At 38.6% G+C, this 19,298-nt stretch overlaps 1 protein-coding gene across 3 annotated transcripts; it reads left to right on the top strand.

Annotated features, from left to right (window-relative positions):
• Positions 1 to 369: 369 nt before the first annotated feature.
• On the top strand, positions 370 to 13,975 carry EDA14 (embryo sac development arrest 14). 3 transcript variants are annotated; one of them, XM_059574186.2, is made up of 10 exons: positions 370 to 633; positions 1,975 to 2,104; positions 2,205 to 2,295; positions 2,431 to 2,522; positions 2,611 to 2,704; positions 2,803 to 2,882; positions 6,237 to 6,320; positions 12,880 to 12,979; positions 13,050 to 13,158; positions 13,771 to 13,975. In XM_059574186.2, exons 2-9 carry the CDS (start codon positions 2,049 to 2,051, stop codon positions 13,140 to 13,142), a joined length of 690 nt encoding a protein of 229 aa, XP_059430169.2. In that variant the 5' UTR covers positions 370 to 633; positions 1,975 to 2,048; the 3' UTR covers positions 13,143 to 13,158; positions 13,771 to 13,975. The 3 variants fall into 3 exon arrangements, with proteins under 3 accessions (XP_059430169.2, XP_059430167.1, XP_059430166.2); XM_059574184.2 differs by lacking the exon at positions 13,771 to 13,975 and adding an exon at positions 13,247 to 13,349; XM_059574183.2 differs by lacking the exon at positions 13,771 to 13,975 and having other exon boundaries at positions 13,050 to 13,349.
• Positions 13,976 to 19,298: the final 5,323 nt, after the last annotated feature.

The raw sequence follows: 19,298 nt of genomic DNA, 5'->3' as shown, positions 1-19,298 counted from the left end.
CGATCATATTATGTCATATTATGTTGTAAATTTTTTTTTGTAAAATTTATTTGTAAGAACTGAAGGTGGGCAAATTAACTGCCTATAGATTACCGATTATTTACCGACGACGATCAAACCGAAATTAATTGTCAATCGACTTTTGTGATTTGAAAATCAGTATGAATTTTTTATACCGATATGAATTCAGTTTAGTTAATCAGTATAAAAAAAAAAAAATTTCGGTTAACCGAACGAAACCATTCCTGCATAGTTTAAAACAGCCTCGTTTTCTCACTCTTTTTAAAAAAAAATTTAATTGAAACTTGAAACGGCGTCGTTTTAAGTTTGGATATAAACTAAACTTTCATTTGAACTTTAATCCCTAACTCCTCACGCCTGACGCCTTCTGCCCTCTCCACTCTCCAGTCTCCTGCCTGCCCTGCCTCTTGGCTCTCTCTTTCACGCCGCGCGGCCGTCTGTCGACTCTCTCTCTCTCGCTTTCTCGTTGCAAGCGGCAAGCCGTCGTGTCTCTCTCTCTCTCGTCTCCCGCCGTGTCTGGTGGCTTAACTTCACCGTCGTCTCCCTCGCTTTCTCGTTGCAAGCGGCAAGCGGCAAGCCGTCGTATCTCTCTCTTGTCTCCCGTCTTTTCAGGTATAGATTTTTCGAGTTACTTTGATTCTATGATTCTGAACACTTGATTCTGTAATTTTGCATTTATTTTCGAGTTTGTTAATATTATTAGGATTTAGGAATACTTAGGAATGAAAATGATTGATTTTTAGTTTTTTACGCAACCCTGATCTGATTTACGCTACCTTGGTTTTTCCTGCAAAGAAATTTTCTTCTTTTGGATAAGCATTTGCTAATTGCTGTAATTATTCTTGAAATTTGTATTGCTGTTGGGCCCCTGTTTTTCTTCTCTGTTTGTGTCAGGTTTTGGTTGTTTAGGACCTTTAGGTATGATGCATAGGCTGGGTGCATGGATGCATTCTTTGGCATTTTTTTTTTTTTTTTTTCAGAAGATTGATTGTTGTTTGATTTAGTTTTTTGCAATATATATTCTTATTGCTTTCTTACTTGATATTACTTATTTGTGGTCTTTTACTCTTTTATATTGATCATTATGTTTATGTTTTGATTTGTTTGATTATTGAAGGAAGAAAATTTAAGGAATTGAAGGTAATCCATGTTGGAGGTGGCTTAGTTGAGACTTTATTTATTATTCTTTGATGGATTCTAAGTTTGCCAAGGTTTGGGATTGTCTGAATCTACCCATTTTTGTAGGTTCTATGTAGAGAATCAATTTTATATCCTTCAATTTTCCATTAAAACAAAAGTTTCAAACTGTTTATTTATTATTTGAAGTTCTTTCTGAAAATATATGTGAAAATACATATATTTTGCCTTCATTAAAGCTTGTGAGTTTGTAACCAATTTGTGAACTGCATACCAATTTAAAACCATGAGAACAGAAAGAACTTTACACTCCAGGACTGAACAGAAAAAACCAATTTAAAACCTTCGTTAAAGCTCCAGGCCTGTACAGTAAATTTGTTATTTAGCCCAAAAAACATGTTCAATAAGTTATTTTAGTCTTTTTAGCCCTCCCAAAAAAAAGTTGGGCTCCCAAATAACCAAATTTTGCCCCATTTAAAAATAGTTATGGTCCAATTAAAAAGGCCCATGGTTAACCGATTAACTGACTACCAAAATTAACCGAAAATTTTGAAATACTTTGTTATCAAAATGCAATCGGTGAGGTAACTGATTTAACCGACAATTTCGGTTAACTGACTGAAAATGACTTTTCCAAACTAAACCGATACCCACCCCAGTCCTTTAGGGATAAAAGGTTGGCTTAATTTTTTTATTGACTACAAATTTGATACCCTTTGCAAGTGTCTAAATTTAAAGGTCACTCGCTACTTTAACTACATTTTCCCATGTTTGTAGACTTTTCTAAAAGGATGCAAATGCTCCATATTTTTGTAGTGACTCTCTGAAGGAAGTTTGGTTTCTTTGCAACATTGTTGGCGTTGCCGGTGATTGCTTTCTTTTAATTCAACATGTCATCGCTAAGGAATGCTGTTAGTAGACGAGCTCACAAGGAACGAGCTCAACCGTGAGTCAACAGAATCCCCCTAATCGATTTTTTCAAGTATATAATTGTTTTACGCCCGTTTTCAATGAACGATTTATGTATTCTGTTTCTGTTTTCTCAGGTCTTCAAGGAAAAAATTTGGGCTTCTTGAAAAGCACAAGGACTATGTAGAGCGTGCACAAGTATTCCACAAAAAGGAGCAGACTTTGCAGGTGAAGTTACAAATTTTGTCTTGCTCTTTTCTTGATGTTTTGCTGGTAGCCAATATCAAAACAACTATATATATATATACATAATCATATATACCCTTTTAATGGGTTATTATTCTCATTGTATTTTCTCTGCAGAAACTTAAGGAGAAAGCTACTTTCAGAAACCCAGATGAATTTTACTTCCGGATGATCAAAACAAGAAATGTTGATGGAGTCCATAAATTAGAGTAACATATGAATGAGATTCCGATGCCTCTTTAGCATTTTTACATGTCGTCTGTGAATCATAGTTGATATTGTAAGTTTCTGTTACAGGAGTAATGCAAACAAATACACCCCCGAAGAACTTATGCTGATGAAGACCCAAGATATGGGATACATTCTTCAGAAATTGCAGAGTGAGAAAAAGGTAGATGAATTCTTAAAAACAAAAACTCATGGTTTATCAATTGTTTTAACAATTTTTTCCTAAAGGTGTTGATAATGACATTCCAATGTTCAATGCAGAAAATTGAAAAGCTGACTGCTGTGCTGCACTCTCTTGATAATCAGCCGTCAAATAGACATGTTTACTATGCTGAAGACAGGTTTGAGCTTCCGATCTTTAAATTCTTATTGTATTGCATTCATATTGACTGTTTGCAATTTTGAAAAATTTTGATGTCTGCTTTTTTCTCTTGTGCTGCACATGAAACTCCTTGTTGACTAAAGGGGATTACTTGTTTCTGTATAGATGACACTCTCAATATGTAAAAAGATATTGTTGAGATTGTAATTGAGTAGGAATTTGCGAATATGTGGCCATCTAAAGGAGCGTTGGGATACCATTTGGTCCTAGGGCCATTGGCATCCTCTTAAGAATGATTTTAGCGTTTTATATCCTTGATCTTCTTGGTGACTTTCATTCGCTTTAAGTAGATTGTGATCAACTCGATAATTAGACAGCTCTTGCTTCTCATTTTTTCCACTTTCACCAAAGTAGTCTCACTTGATTCGACACAAACTAGATATTTCAAATGGTAAGCTTCCACAAATATTTAATTTCCTAATTGATCTTCCTTGTGACGTTCATATCATTAAAGTAGAGTGATTGGAATGATGATTAGAAAGCCCTTGCTGCCAATTTTGTTCTACTTGTTCACTTGAAAAGATTTGGAATTTGTGTTCTCAAATCTCCATAAAATGCTGTGTTTGTGCCCCTTATATCATGACGTCTTTGTTGCATGAGAAATGGAATGAATGCCAAACAAATTTGACAGTTAGATGAGAAGTCTATCAATTATCTCAGCATGCTCTATATGAAGAAAACTTGTTCATTATGTGTACATCGAATTTCTGTTAATAACTAGTAAGGCTTCAAGAAAAAAAGGGGAAAAAAATAATGATGGTTTGTATCAGTGTCTTGTAATGAAACTGTGTTTCGCTGTTTTTGTTAATTCTCATGGTTGTAACCTCCACATTTAAATGTTATCCAATCCTCTATCACATCAAAATCCCTTGCTTGATTAATTTTTTTGCCTTGGAATCAATAAGTGTCCGGTTTGAAGCCAAGTTAGAGTTGTAGGTTCGAGATTTCTGTTTTCTATCTAGGAGAAGAATAAAAGGAGAAAGAAGAAAGAGAAGGGTGTAATCCAGATGAATGCAATCCAGATCATAATGAATGATTCCTCTGTTTTCAGTCAGAAAAATTAGAAGATAAGATGAAAAAAAGAAAAAAAAGAATTGACCATTCGAGTATTTCAAATTACACGAGAAAAAATGATAGAAAAGAAATGGGGGTGTGTATAATATATATTGGTATATATACAATATACAAATAGGATTTCTGTTGTTTCTGATTGGACCAACACTAGATATCTGATAGAGATTCTTTATGTGTTCCAGGAGAGAGGTTGTTCCCTTAGTTTAGTTATTTGGTGAGTAGGGGTGCCATCCAAGTTGGCATTATTTTTGTTGATTGCAGTTCTGAATTGGATGCTTATAATGTATAACTTGGAGAATCTCAAGACTGTATAAGTTGGTGCTATATGAGGTGAAGCAGTGAGAAGCTAGTTTTAGTTTAATTTACTTGGAGTCAAGGATATTTATGTATTTTAACATTTTTTAACATGAGTTTAATTTTGGTCCATCGGGTCTTGTTTTATTATGTTATTGGGTCTTACTAATTTTTTTAAATAGGGTTAGAAGTAAAAACCCAAAAGAGTCCATTTACTAAGAGGTTTAGAGATTAGATGCTTATACAAACAAATATAATGGTTTCTATTTAATGAATTATCTGTTTATAAGAATTTCAGCAAAGATTGCTCTTCAGGATTGTGTGATGCAATTCTTTCCAAGTTATGATATGAGAAACTCTGCTTGTAGTAATTTGGTTTATTCATCCTTTTGCGGATACTATAGCAATTTTGTACTGTATTCCAGCCTATATGAGATCTGAATTTTGACATATTCTTTCCCTAAATCCTAATCTTTGAAAACCTAAAGCATCAATTCCTCAAACAGGTTCTTTGCAAAATGTTTCACACCTCAAGAACAGCCATCCAAATCCAATCTTTTGTTTTCCCACGTTTTAGCAACAATCTTTGGCAGTTCTTGATTTTCTTCCTCTTCTCTGCACTCATGCTCAGCACCACCATTGATTTGAGAGGTTTGACTTTCTAGATTACTTATTTTATTGTAATGCCATTGAGTTGTTCTATAATTTGGAAACATCTTATCTTGTTGACTCAATGTCCCTCTAAACAATCTTCTCGCGCAGACCTGCTTTAAACCTCACTCTAATACGAAAAATTGATGTAGAACAGCAACAATGAAGGACTTTGATGCTTGGTAGGGTTTATTTTGGCAGCAAAGGTTTGTAGGGTTTTGGGATAGTTAGGGATTTGGTTGGTAATGCAGGATTTTTAATTGTATTAGGAAAATGTAGGATCTGAAATGAAACAAGGATAAACTGAGGGTTTGGGTGGCTGTTCTTGGGTTGTGAGCAGTAGTGCGGTTATAGTATATTGGCTTTTTGTAGTTATTCAAAAGTTGTTTGAGTAATGAGTGTTTTGGTTTTTTTGAAGATTAAGATTTAGGGACAGAATAGCCACGTGAGTTGTGACACCTAGGCCTTCTTAGTATCACACCTTGAAGAGGGTTGCATTACATGATCCTCAAGAGCAATCTTTATTGAAATTCTCTTAAATACGTTATTCAGCGAATGGAAACCATTATATTTATTACCAAGTGTCTAATACATAACCTGATAGGATTTGAATGTTTCTGGGTTTTAAAGCCCAACTAAATAAGCAGTAAAACCAACAAATAAAGGCACAATAACATGATAAAACCCAAAATAAAACCTCAATGAACCAAAAGTACAATCCATGCCTAAAAATATAAAATTATAGAAATACCCTTATAACATTAAATAAAACTAAATTAAAGTAAAATTTGTTGTTTGCTTCCTGCTTCAATATGGTTAAGGTCAAAGGGAAACAATGGACAATCGCTTCTACATTTTTCAGTAGCTAAAGCTATTTTGTTCATGGTTTTCTCTTTAAAGTGTCTTGGACGATGCTAAGTTCTGTTGTTTAGCTCTTCTCTTGTAGGAGGGGAAATCTTGTAAACAGAAGTGCCATATTGCTTGGGAAGCAGTGCCTCAATGTTTCATGTGTAGCGTTTGGTTTGGAAGAAATAAGTGGGCATTTGAGGGGAACAAGCAATCCTCAGTAGAACTCAAAATTATTTAGGGTTGCACACCCTTCATTTTGTTTTTGTGTTAGTTGAAAATTTTATTTTTTAAGAAAAAAGAATGGAAATTTATCTCGTTATCATTGCACTTGTTCTCCCTTCCCCTCTCAATTGTGATTTACAATATCTTGTCCAATCCTGCCTCTTCAATTTGAAGTTATAATGAATTCATTGGATCTGTTTTATCCCTTTCCTATCTCTTGCAGGGAGGAGGCTAAAGAAATACAGTTTCTCTCTTTGAAAAGCGAAATGGTGCCTACTTCTAATGATGTTTCCAGTGATATTAAAAGGTATAGAAAAAATGCTTGATGTTGCTTTGGAGATGCTCCAACCTTAAGTTATTTTCAGACACACACACACACACACACACACAATGCACACTTTGTAGATGGTAGCTTTTGGATTTGCTCTCATCTGCTCTAATATCCTAGATCCAAACAAACTGTTCTAAGTTTTTGATGCAGCAAGGAGAACATAGATCTAGAATAGATTTGATATGAACCAGCCAAAGATGCCATCATTCAAGCGAATTAACACTTACAAAAGGGTTTAAGAAGAAATCCAACACAATAAACAATTTTTTTTTTTTTTTTTTTTAATAAGTAATCCAGATATCATTAAAAGTATAAGGCGCCCTCAGGTTAGGGGCACAAGAAATATACATGAGAAATCCCTAGTTAGAAGACAGAATATAGAAAAATAAAGACTTAATCTCCTCTAAAGTCCTCTCATAGTCTTCAAAACTTCTGTTATTTCATTTCCTCCATAAACACCACAAAAGGCATGGAGGCACCATCTTTTACACAATGGCACTCCGAGTGTTACCAACAGTCCACCAACACGCATATAAGTTGATTACTCGTCTAAGCATAACGCAAGACAACCCAAGTTAACTAAAGAAAACATCTCATAAGGCACCTACAATCTCACAATGGAGAAGAAGATGGGCCACAAACTTTTCATTCTTTTTACACATATAACACCTATCAATCATGATGACATAGTGTTTCCTTAGATTGTCCATGGTAAGGATCTTTCCTAGGGTTGCCAAACATGCAAAGAAGGCTGCCCTTAAAGGAACTTTAGTTTGTCAAACACTCTTCCAAGGGAAACAACAACATCACTCCATCTGAGTACAACACTTTGAAGAACGAGGTGAAGACATCCACCTCCTAGTCATGAGACACTCTAGCAAAGCTTACATTCTACTGATTAGAGCCGCTCAAAAGCTCCAAGTGAGCTGCAATAAAAGCATCATTCACACAAGCAATGCTAAATAAATCTAGAAAGGCTTCTTTAAGGGCCATTTACCCACAACACATCATGCCAGAAACTAACCTTGGAACCATTTCCAATCTTAAATATGGTATGGCTAGAGAACTTTCCCCAACCCCTCATAACGTTCTTCCATAAATCCACATATACGTCCCAAGAGGCTCATTAGAACACCAATCACCCTACAAACTACCAAATTTAGAGTCCACAATTCTTTACCGAGCCTCTCTCTCATGCTCATAGCGGCATAACCATTTTCCTAAGAGAGCACAATTGAGCATTGACAAGTTTTGGATCCCCTAACCCTCATTTGGAGAACAAACCTTGGACAAGCTTATCAAGTGTTATTTGAATTCTTCGCCTAGCCCACCCCATAAGAAATCATGTTGAAGTTGGGTTGGTACTCGAAGTGACTCTGCCTTGGAGGGGTTCCTTGTCATAAAAAAAAAAAATTAAAAAAAAAAGGAAATCATGTTGAAGCTTCTTAGAGCATGTTTGGGATTGTATTGGGAATTTGAGCTTTTAAAGCTAAAAACAACCTCTGCCGCCTTCTTGCAACCTGACCCACCAACGTCACCCTTTGTACCAGACATAGCCATCAACATCTTACTTCTTGCCAATCTATGACACCCTCACTCCCAGCTTCAATATCGGCTTTCTCTGGGTCCGAACAATATCGGCAATTTGGCTCGTCACCTCTTCTTGGTTTGCCTACTTGGATTGAGGTCTACGGTTGTAGACAGAATCCACGTGCTGCGCCTGCCTATTACTGAAGTTATTTGGGTTTTGGAATTCAATAACTTATTTACCCTTATCCCTCCGCAAGCCCACTTCCACCGACTCCAACCCAATATTGTTTCTTGCCAAGGCCCCCTCTTTTATTGGGCCTACGATTGGGCCCTCGATTGATCCATCTAGATAATTCTCTTCCCTCATGTAGCCCATATCCTGTAGCCCCATCCACTTTTCTGCTTCCTTTTTAATTGATGTCAAAATTGTCTTCAATTTTTCCAGCTGGAATTTTCCTTCTATAACGCACATATGCATAATACCTGCTCCTACGTTATCTGCTTGATCTCTGGCCGAGCATCGCATTTCCTTCCTTTTAGAGTTCTTCATTAATAGTGATTGATTGCTGGAATTTCCCATCTTGCCCTTGCTCCCGACATCTTTTTCCTTATCCTACCCCTGCCCTAACAGAGCCACCGCATACGTCGTTTCACCCTGCTCCACCAGTTGTGTCAACACCATACTGGTATTGTGCTTCTTCCCATCTATCCTCCCCCCATCCTCTTATCTTCTCAAAATATGCCTCTAACCGACTCAGCTGTGTTAAACAACTAGCCCATCCTCTCCCATCTCTGCCCTCCGGTATAACCGCAGAAGTACGACGACCATCGTCCCTATAATTGGACAACTCCACAAACCTGCCATAATTATTGCTGCGCTGTTGTACAATATGCACGGTGGCACCCTCATGGAAAGTCCGATAGAACTCTTGTGCATCCCCACCCTGCTGCAATGCCTCCATAGATTTCCTAAACCAATTGATACTCACTCTTCCTAGAAACACGGCTCTGAACAGTCCCCTACTTCTCTCTGCCAATACACCGCCACCCACACGAAACTCTGAACGAATCTCAAAAGCTTTGGCTTCCACATTGAAAAAACCCAGGTAACCCATTGCACCTTTCAACGTTGATGAGAACCAAACAGAATTGTAATGATCACTGTTACAGTACTATCACACTCGTCGTCACTATGCCTCACGCGCTGAGGGGAGGTGAGAGCGCTTCATGCTGACGTGGCGAGAGTGTTTTCATTTTTGAATTCATCCCCCAAATCTTATTCTACTATCAAGGCATTCATTGGCAATAAGAACTGGATCTAGGATCTGCTTTCCTAGAATGAAAGCATTCTGCAACTTAAATAATCTTCTCCAACACCATCTGTAGCCTGTTTGCTAAAATCTTAGCAATAGTTTGTAAATGCCACTTACTGGACTAATCGGGCGAAAGTTTTAGGATCAACAACCCTTGGAATCTTTGTAAATGCCACTCACAAAAGACAGTCATAATGTCTTCTTTTAATACATCCCAATAAGCTGGGAACAATGCCATAGAGTAACCACCATGAAGGCCAGGCACCTTGTTACCATTCATGTCACATGCTAGTCACATGACCTTTTCAAAATAAAAAACTTGATAGTATAAAGCATAACATAATAATGAAAGAATGATCTTGATGTGAAGCCGGTTGGCGCTCAGTTTCCGATGGTGGGCTGTCCTGAGTTGGTTAAGGGTGGTGGCGGCGATCCAGCGAGGAAGTTGATTAGGGTTGTGCGCTCGTTGAAGGCGTATCTGAATAATCTTAGGGCTGATGTGATTCGGGTCTTCTCTATCGGACTGGGCTTTAAGCCCAATTCTTGGTTTGAAGGCTCTTGGGTTCCTGGTCGTTGGAAGAAGCTTCTTGCGAAGCCTGGGCCTGTTCTGGACCGGGCTTGCTTTAGGACGGGCCTGAAGCCTAAACTTTTTGTTGGGTTTAGGCGGAGAGCTGGACGCAAGTCTGCTTCTGGGATTCGTGCGGGTCTTGGGTCTGCCCTATCGGAGCAGTCGTCGTCGCTGCTCGTTTCTGCCTCGCCGATGTTCAATTCGGGGTCTTTTCTGGCGACTTCTGTGGTCTCTAACGCAGTGGTTCCCGCGGGTGCGGCGGCTCATGTGATGTCGAGTTTGGGTTCTTCGTCGGAGGGTATTGGGTTTGCTTCGTCGGCAGGTTCTGGGTTTGCTTTGTCGGCGGTTTCTGGGTCGACCTCGCCGGTGACATCTCCGGTGATTCCTTCATCTGCTGAGGCTCCTGGGCTGTTAGTGCAAGACATAGCTCTGGGCAGTGATGATTATCTGTCTCACAGGGAGACAGGGGCCGCGATAGCTAAGCGGGGGGACAGAGCCTCGGATTTTAAGCGAGTGTCTCCTGTTCATGCCGGCTTCCAGCCAGTCCATGCCGGTGTCCCTCCTTCTGACCCTCTTACCTCAGCCCTTTCCTCGTCTGCTGATTCTTCCGCAGGTGTGATAGTGGCCGAGGCTGAGGAGGTTTCTGTCCCTCTTTCCTCGCCGACGCTCACCTCTGATGCCATTGTTGATTCTGGTCTGAACAAATCACAAAAATGGCTGATTGAGTCCTTTCGAGAAGTGGTTAAGGACGATGTCACGCATATGGCAATTCTGAAGGATTTGGAGGTGTCTTTTCGTCAGGCAAGCAAGGAAGCTCGTGAGGTGTTGTCCCCTGAGGAGGAACAGAATTTGGCGTCTATGAAGAAAGAAATTGAGAGGTTTTTAGGAGGACGTGTCTCGGTCCCGCCCTCTTCTACACTATCATCTGGGCAGATGGGTCTGCCGGAAAATCATGATGCAAATTCTGCAGGGGCGTTAGCTTTGGGAGAGAGGTTACGCATGTCTCTGGGCAGTGGGGTTCCTATATATAAGCAAATATTGAGATACTACCGGAGAGCTAAGAAAGAAAGAGGAATTCGGGTGAATGATTCTCTCCTTCTTGAGGCGGTGGAATCTTTTAGTGCTCCTCAGATACATTACCAACCAGTTGCAGGGTTTGTTGCTCAGGCTTCATCCAAGGCTGAGGAGGTTTCTATAAGAAAGCCTGATTCTAAGAACTCTAATCCAATGAGGGGCTTTCTACGGCGAGGGTTTCTTAACCCAAGTCCGAAAGAGATAAGGGAGTCTCAGTCTTCATCGCATGTGGCTATTTTGGGGAGCTGCCCCAAAATAGTGGGTGACAACTCTTCAGTCTTGGATGAAGCCTTCAAGTTTGGGGAGCTGCCCCCCGATCCCCTTGATTGGGGGTTGGGTTGCGGTGAAGAGGAGGATCCATATTCAGCAGATTTTCTTCAGGTTATGGACGTCGCCCGGCCTAGGGCTAAAGGAAAAAGGCCTAGGAATAAAAGCAAAAGAGAGCTGTTAAATTTAGAAAGCTCTGTTAACTATGGCAATGCTAGTGCGTCGTCCAGGAGAAGGAAGGGCAGGATTATAGTGTCATAGTCTTTTGTGAAGGAATGAGGGTGTTTGGTTAGTGGGCTTTGCGTTGGTGTGTTTGTTGGAGGGTTTTTGGGTGGTTGTTTGGTTTTTTTGGGTGGGTGTGCTGGGGTTTTGCTTTGGGCTCGCTTTGGCCCCCTTTGTATACTTCGTGTGTAATTAGGGGCGCTTCTCGCTTTTCTCTTTCTTTAATAAAACTTCTTATTACTTATCAAAAAAAAGAAAGAATGATCTTGAAATAGCTAATGGCCTGTATAAAATACGCTAGGGGGCTTCTTTGCTTTTTTGGGCTTAGTTGCCCCTGCATCAGTTTTCTTGATGTTTTATGCTTATATTAAAAAAAAAGGTTCTCTTGATGTTTTATGTAGAAGTTTAAGAAGATATTTTTGCTTCAAAGCAATAAAATTACTTTTCTATTAACAGGTGCTGATTTCCTTTTTTCAGGATACAGTAAATGGGCAGATTATTTTAAGTTTAATCCTATTATTAAAAAACTGATGTCATATTTGATAGTTAAAACATGGTGATGGTGGCAAGTGTGACATCATTGCATTGGAAGAAACTTAGGGTGCCGCTAGTATTGATGTTGGTGGTAGCACTTATGGTAGTGGTAGGCTGTATCAATGTGGTTGTGACAGTATGGTGGTTGTGATTATGGTGATGACACTGGTGTTGATCATGCATACCATGCATTGGTGTTGTAGTAACTCTTATAGTGACAACTATAATAGGGGTGGTGGCGGTGAAGGCATTGATGGTGTTGGTAACAGCAATAGTGGTGGGATTGGTGCCGTAGTGTTGATGAAAGAATGGGAGTGAGGTGGTGGTGGTGAAGGTTTGATGTTGGTTGGTGCGTCAATTGTGGAGGGATTGACCAGTAGTGTTGGTGGAAGAAGTGTGGTGATTATCATTTATTGATGGTGGTGGTGAAGGGGCATATAATTCTTGAGTAAATCTAAAAACTCAACTCTTATGCAACTCAACTGATGCAGGATGCCTTTAAACCATTGGATTTATGGGCATTTTTTTAATAAAGATTGATCTAATAATTTATGAGTGCTCCACAACAGCCTAGTTGTATAGGAGTTGTACAAGAGTTGAGTTTGTAGCATTGTTCATAATTATTTTTATTTGTTTATTTCTTTTTTGACCTACTCTCTGAGCAGAGATGCATGCTTTACAGGTGGTGGGTCAGTCTAAGTGTCGGGAAAATTGTAGCGAAGGAAAAGCACATTTACTAAATGCATTTGTTTCTATTTGTTGGCATTTTATTAAAACAAAACATAAGATGTTAATGCGATCACCCCAGTGCTAACTTGTCATTTAATGCAAGCAAAAATTACATATTGTTATTTGAAATCTTGCATATCAAAGTATCATATGATTTAATGTGCGGAATGCTTCTTAATCTTGTGGTTTCTTTTTCTTCTCAACTTTGTTTCACTTATTATTGTTTTTGTTGTTGTTAGCATTATTTTTAGGACGCAGTTGTTTGTTAGTGACATATTCTTTTGTATTCCATGTACAGGAAAACAGCTGCTTCCTATAGAGAACTAGACGCTAGGAGGAATAGAGTCAGTCAGTTGGAGAAACTCTATATGGATATGGCGTTGCAGAAGGAATTACAGGTATAGACATCTTAAACTCCTTGCTTTTAATTGTCTGTTTTGGAAATAAACACATACCATTTATAAACAGAAAAAGGGTCGGAAGCGAAAATTACGTGAAGATGAGATTGTTTCTCCCACCTCTAAAGCAGTATACAAGTGGCGGCCAGAACGAAAGCGTTGAAAAGGTCTTTTTGATGGTAAGCCTCTGTCCGTGTCTTGATATCTTACTTCTATCCCAAATTAGTTATTTCTACTTTATTAAGTGTAGTAATTTGATATTTCGAGGAATACAGCTGTAGTTGGCTACTGAGACTTGAATTTTGTAACAGTAAACGGAAATCTTAAGTTGCATTGCTATCATGAGAACATGTAGTGATTTTTTACCATATCTTTGATTTGTCTTCTCATGGCTGATGAAACCTCTTTATTTAATTACTGGATGCGTCAATAGTGGCATCCACGAGAACATGTAGGTTTAGCTGGATAAAAGTGTCAAATTCCACAAGCTTTTTGTTCATACTAAAAGTGAAATATCTTGACAGAGGACGACCTAAACACTTGTGAGAACTTGCTTAGTATCCAACACATTATTGCGTTCAATGATTCACAAGGAAGTTGAGACACCCCAATTTGTTCGAGTTTTCTTGTGCTGAGCATCCGCGTCAGCCATACAAGGGATGTGTGTTTTCTATTTGTCGTAACAAAATAAGATTATCGCCACGGCTGCATAGATGATTAATGTGATCTTAACAGGTGTTAGATACGAATAACTAAAGAGGCTTAACTCATCTTATGATTCATGATTGTAGGTACTAAAAGAGGAGACAATTTATCCACGCATGCCAAGGCTTTGCATTTTCTATTGTGTATTTCCTTGTATAGCCAACATAGGCCTTGTTCTTTTCACTGGGTTAGTGTCTTTTCTTTGTGGGTTTTCATGAGTTTCTCTTTATCAACCCCATCAATCTCTGCTTCGTTTATCCTCGTCTTATAATTTTCTAGTTGTCAATGTAAAGAATGGCGTTCTAGAGTAATGTAGCGTAGGATAGTGGTGAACAAGAAAACAACAAATAAAAAGAATAAATATTCATAAGATTGAGATTATCATAAGAATTAAAGAAATCTTCTCAAAACAATATAGGTTATCTATGATTTAAGGGAAAATAAATAAAAAACTTTACTCTGAGTATTTTTATTAAAAAAACCAAATAAATAATCAAAAATGTATTATGTTCTAAGCATCTATTTATAGTTCCAAGATTCTTAGTCCTTAGATAATAATAAAATAAAGTCAATTTAGAAGTCTACGAAAGACAATTAAACCAAATAAAAGACTAACAAAGAAATCTAATTCAAATAAAGACTAACAAAGAAACTTAATAAAAGACTGAAAGACTAACAAAAAACACCTAATAAAATATTGAAAGATAAGATAGACTGTCCTGATTTACATCTGCGGAAAATTAACATAAGTGCCTCGTGTGCGCTCGATGGCAGACACACGGGCGGTCGATTGCAGTACTAGAGAAGGGTGCACTCGTTCGTGCCCTCGAACGCAGTCATAGAGGGGAAATCGATTGCAATACCAGGGACGAGCATCATAATACTAGAGGCCGAACACTCGATTACAGTCAGTGTGCGATCGATCGCAGCTCCAGAGAAACCTAATAAACAAAGAAACCTAATAAAAGACTGAAAGACTAACAAAAAAAAACCTAACTAACAAAAGACTGAAAAATAAGATAGATTGTTTTGATCTACATCTGTGGAAAATTAACATAAGTGCCCCGTGTGCACTCGATGGCAGACACACGGGCGATCGATCGCAGTACTAGAGAAGGGTGCGCTCGAACGCAGTCACAAGGGGAAATCAATCGCAGTATCAAGGACAAGCATCGCAACACCAGGGGCCGAACGATCGATCGTAGTTCCAGAGACCCCTACTGCAGCTCGAGTTTGGGATCGTGTCACCATCTTTTAGGGTGTCTTCGCACTACCATCTGTTCAGGTCTTCTTCATATACTCCCAAGCATTCTGGTCTGTCTAAATCATCCTCCTCAGGTTGGATAGAATTCGCCATCGAATTCGCATCCTCATTTGACAAATCACCTGTGGATGGAATAAGGTGTTTGACATTAAAAGCATCAAACGTCTTGATATGGCTAGGTAGCTTCAATCGGTAGGCATTCGAATTGATCTACTCTATAATCTCTATCGGACCAATTTTGCAGGCAACCAACTTGTTATATTCTCCAACAAGAAACCTATCTTTAGTCAACACAGTCCACACAGAATCACCCTCCTCAAACTCTATGGTGCGGCGCTTCTTGTCCGCATCCGCCGTATACTTTGCTGTGGACTCCTGTAAATTCTGAATGATGAATTTGTGACCTTCCTGTATTTGGGCTATTAAGTCTTCAGTTGTAGCATGTCCTTAATCATACATCTCCTTAATGAATTCCCTCTTAGCCAAGAGATTTTGGCCCACCCCTTTAGAAGGTTTAGGTTCGTCTCACGAATTAGGCAAAAGAGTGAGTTTCACATTGTCCTCCAAAAAGCTATAAGTGTTCTTCCTTCCGTCATGATGAGTCTTCCTATCATATTGTCATGGCCTCCCTAGCAATAAGTGCAACGCGTCGATGGCCACAACATCACACCAAGTTTTGTCTTTATACTTGGATCCAATTGAAAAAAGTCACAAAACAACGTTTGGATACTATTGCCTCGTTTCCCTTCTTGAGCCACTCCAAGCGGTATGGTGTAAAATGTTTCTCTGTCTCAAGGGCTAACTTTCGTACTGCTTCTTCCGCCACCACGTTTTTGCAACTGCCTCTGTCGATGACAAGCTTGCATACTTTTCCCTTTATAGTGCATGTGGAGTGAAAAAGATTATAGGGCTGCCCATCGTCACCCTCCTCCTTACGGGGTGTAAAACATATCCTCTGTACCATCAAGAGAGGACCGTCATCCCCGGTCACAAATTCTTCGTCAACTTCCTCATGGTTGTCAAACGGTGGTTTTATACTCCTCTCCTTCACCTTGCTCATCGAAGGTGTCTCCCGAATTAATAAGTAGACCCTTACCATATTTGTCCCCTTTGCGGCAATCCGCCATCCGGTGGACCGGTTTGCCACTAGTAGTTGCTCCTCGGTTGGGTGGTCCTGTTGTGGTTGGAGATCGACTTTGATTTGGGGGTTGTGTGGTGCTTCGAGCTGTGAATGGCCCGCTTGATCGGTTTGTGCTTCCCCTGGTTCCACAACCAAAAACTCCATAGGACCCTTGTGAGGCTGTCTTCTCTAGCAATAGTGCTCTTTGATGGGTCTCCGACACATTATTGGGGTCAAAGAGGTTTAACGAATCCTGAATTTGGTGACGTAAACCTCCCATGTATCAGGACACTAGTTGCTCGTCGGTTTCAGCTAGATCAACACGTGTTAGATACTTGTAGAATTCTTCTGTGTATTCATCCACGGACTTTGAACCTTGGCTCAAATTTTACAACTTTTGATACATGGTTCGAGTATACTTGTGGGATAAAAAGGCTGGCCACATATGCTTCAACAGTTTCTCCCACCTGTTGATCTTCGTCTTGCCTTGCCATCCTCTGGATTGTTTCAATTGCTACCATCATGCTGCTGCTCTTTCCCAGAATTTGGTTGTGACCAAAAAAACTCGTCGATCATCAGGCACCCCTTTGAAATCAAGAATTTCCTCAACTGCCGCTACCCAATCCAAGAATTCTTCGGGTTGGAGACCCCCTTGGAATTCTAGAATATCGAGTTTGAAACCACTCTCCCATCAATTGGCATGGTCTTGTACATGGGGTTGATGCCCGTGTACTCCCCGCCTTGCAAAAGGTTTCCTAGCTTCAATCTTCGTACATTGTTCGTCTTCCTCTTCCGAGCTGGGCGGTGAGGGTTGATGACAGCGCTCGCGATGACCCTCCGGATTGGCCAATCGCGCATTAGTGGCCGCAAGTTGGGCCCTCAATTCTGCGATCGTGTCCTCCATAAGTTGCCACTGTTCCGCCGTGTGTGTTTCACCGACTGTCTCCTCACGATCATACAAGTCCTCCAAATTTGCAAAGTGGTTGCCCCTTCTTCTTGTGTTTGGCGGCGCCATGGGAAAAAAATTGGAGCTCTGATACCAACTGATGCAACGTTGGATAGTGGTGAACAAGAAAACAGCAAATAAAATGGATAAATATTCCTAAGATTGTGAGACTATCACAAGAATCAAAGAAATATTCTCAAAACAATAGAGATTATCTATGATTTAAGGGAAAATAATGAACAAACTCAAATCTTAGTATTCTTATTGAAAAAACCAAATAAATAATCAAAATTGCATTCTCGGGGCTCTAAGCATCTATTTATAGCCCCAAGACTCCTCGTCCCAAGATAATAATGAAATAAAGTCAATTTAGAAGTCTACGAAAGATAACTAAACCTAATTCAAATAAAGACTGAAAGATAAGATAAAATGAAAAACTAACAAAGAAACCTAATAAAAGCCTGAAAGATAAGATTGACCGTCCTGATCTACATCTGTGGAAAATTAACATTAAGTGCCCCATGTGCACTCGATCGCAGACACACGGGCGATCAATCGCAGTACTAAAGAAGGGTGTGCTCAATCATGCACTCGAACGCAGTCACAAGGGGAAATCGATCGCAGTACTAAGGACGAGCATGGCAATACCAGGGGCCGAACGCTCGATCGTAGTCAATGTGTGATCAATTGCAGTTCCAAAAACCCTTACTGCAGCGCGTGTCTGGAATTGCGTCACCATCTTTCGGGGTGTCTTCACACTACCATCTGTTTGGGTCTTCTTCATATACTCCCAAGCATTCTGGTATATATCACAAAGTTATGTCACTCATTTTTTCTAAAAAAATATTATTATTATTATTATTATTATTATTTCGTATGTTTAAATTCTTATGAGAGAGGTCGAACACTCTTTCTACAAAGAATTTTGTCTTTCAAACCATCTTTTTTCCTTTAAATGTTGCAAAAGGCATGAACATGACTTTGATCCACTTCAAAATGATTGTCTATTTGTCTTATCAAAAACACTTTGACTTGTAAAAACAAGTGCCCACGATAATTTCTCAATGGTCATTCTCATAGAAAGAGTAATGTTATATATTATATTTTTATTTTATTATTGTTCATCAATGTTGATGTAGCCCTTCAAATCAATTATTGGCTTTATTATAATTATTATTATTATTATTATTATTATTATTATTGTTGTTGTTATTATTATTATTTAATGAGGATTAATCCAATGGTTTGTTGGAAGTGTCAAGTTAGTCTTGTTGAATGGATGTTGGATAAAATTATAGTATTTAGTTTTTTTTTTAAAGACAAATTAGCAACAAAACAATTGTATTTGACAATCTAAGCATTTCCACACCACCCCCCACCCCAAGTTATTCGCATCACTCTTAGATTTTTTTTTTTTTTTTTTTGGTCTTGTAAACGAGACATCGGGTTTGTTTGGGTGTGCAATTTTTTTTATTGTTTTGATAAAAAATAAAAAATAAAGATGTTTGGAAAAGTGAATTAAGTCGAATAAAATTTGGGTGATAATTATTTTTTAGATATTAAAAAAAAAAATACGGATACAAAATTCAACAAGTCAGAAAAGTGATCTAGCAACCTAGGGAACTCGCATTTTCGTACAATGCTTTGTGGTCTGAGAAATGGTAATGTTTACTCAACTGGGTTTAGTTCAATAAGTTTTACTTTGTTTTGTTGGGATACAAGAGGGCTTTCTTACAATAGGGGTTTGTGGGGTAATGTTCTATAGTTTGAGATATATACCAACTTGAAGTGTTCATAAGCTTGAACGAAAGAAACTTTATAGGATTTGCCTAGAATTTGTCATGTGTGTAAAGTAAGACATTTCATATCATCTTTATAGGAAAAACTTTCTTGAACATTTGTGAACCTCATTTCATGTTATTAGTAATTAACTTTCATGAGAAGAATGAAGCCATGTTAGCATAATTATCAAGTCCATGCTTCTAAATTACATAATATATTTCTTTTGGTTATAATCTAATTGCCATGCAATATCATTTTTGGTTAGCATTTTTTTAGGGTTCGTTTGAGTTTACGATTTCAAAATAACGATCTTAAAATGTGCGATTTAAAAACATGATTTTTAAAAACACAATTAATCATTTGGCAAAATCGTGGGTTTGACCTTTAAAATTGTAGTTTAGTCTTTAAAAACTGTGCATTTTCAAAAAAGCAACTTTTTACCTGCAATTTGAAAATGCAGATTTTATGCTTTTTCAAATCACAATTTTTTAAAAATGCATTC

This window comes from Corylus avellana, chromosome 8 (assembly GCF_965113065.1).
Source record: "Corylus avellana chromosome 8, dhCorAvel1.hap1.2, whole genome shotgun sequence".
Lineage (NCBI taxonomy): Eukaryota > Viridiplantae > Streptophyta > Magnoliopsida > Fagales > Betulaceae > Corylus > Corylus avellana.
Note: the sequence above shows the minus strand (reverse complement) of the source record. Positions and strands in the feature narration are given on the sequence as shown.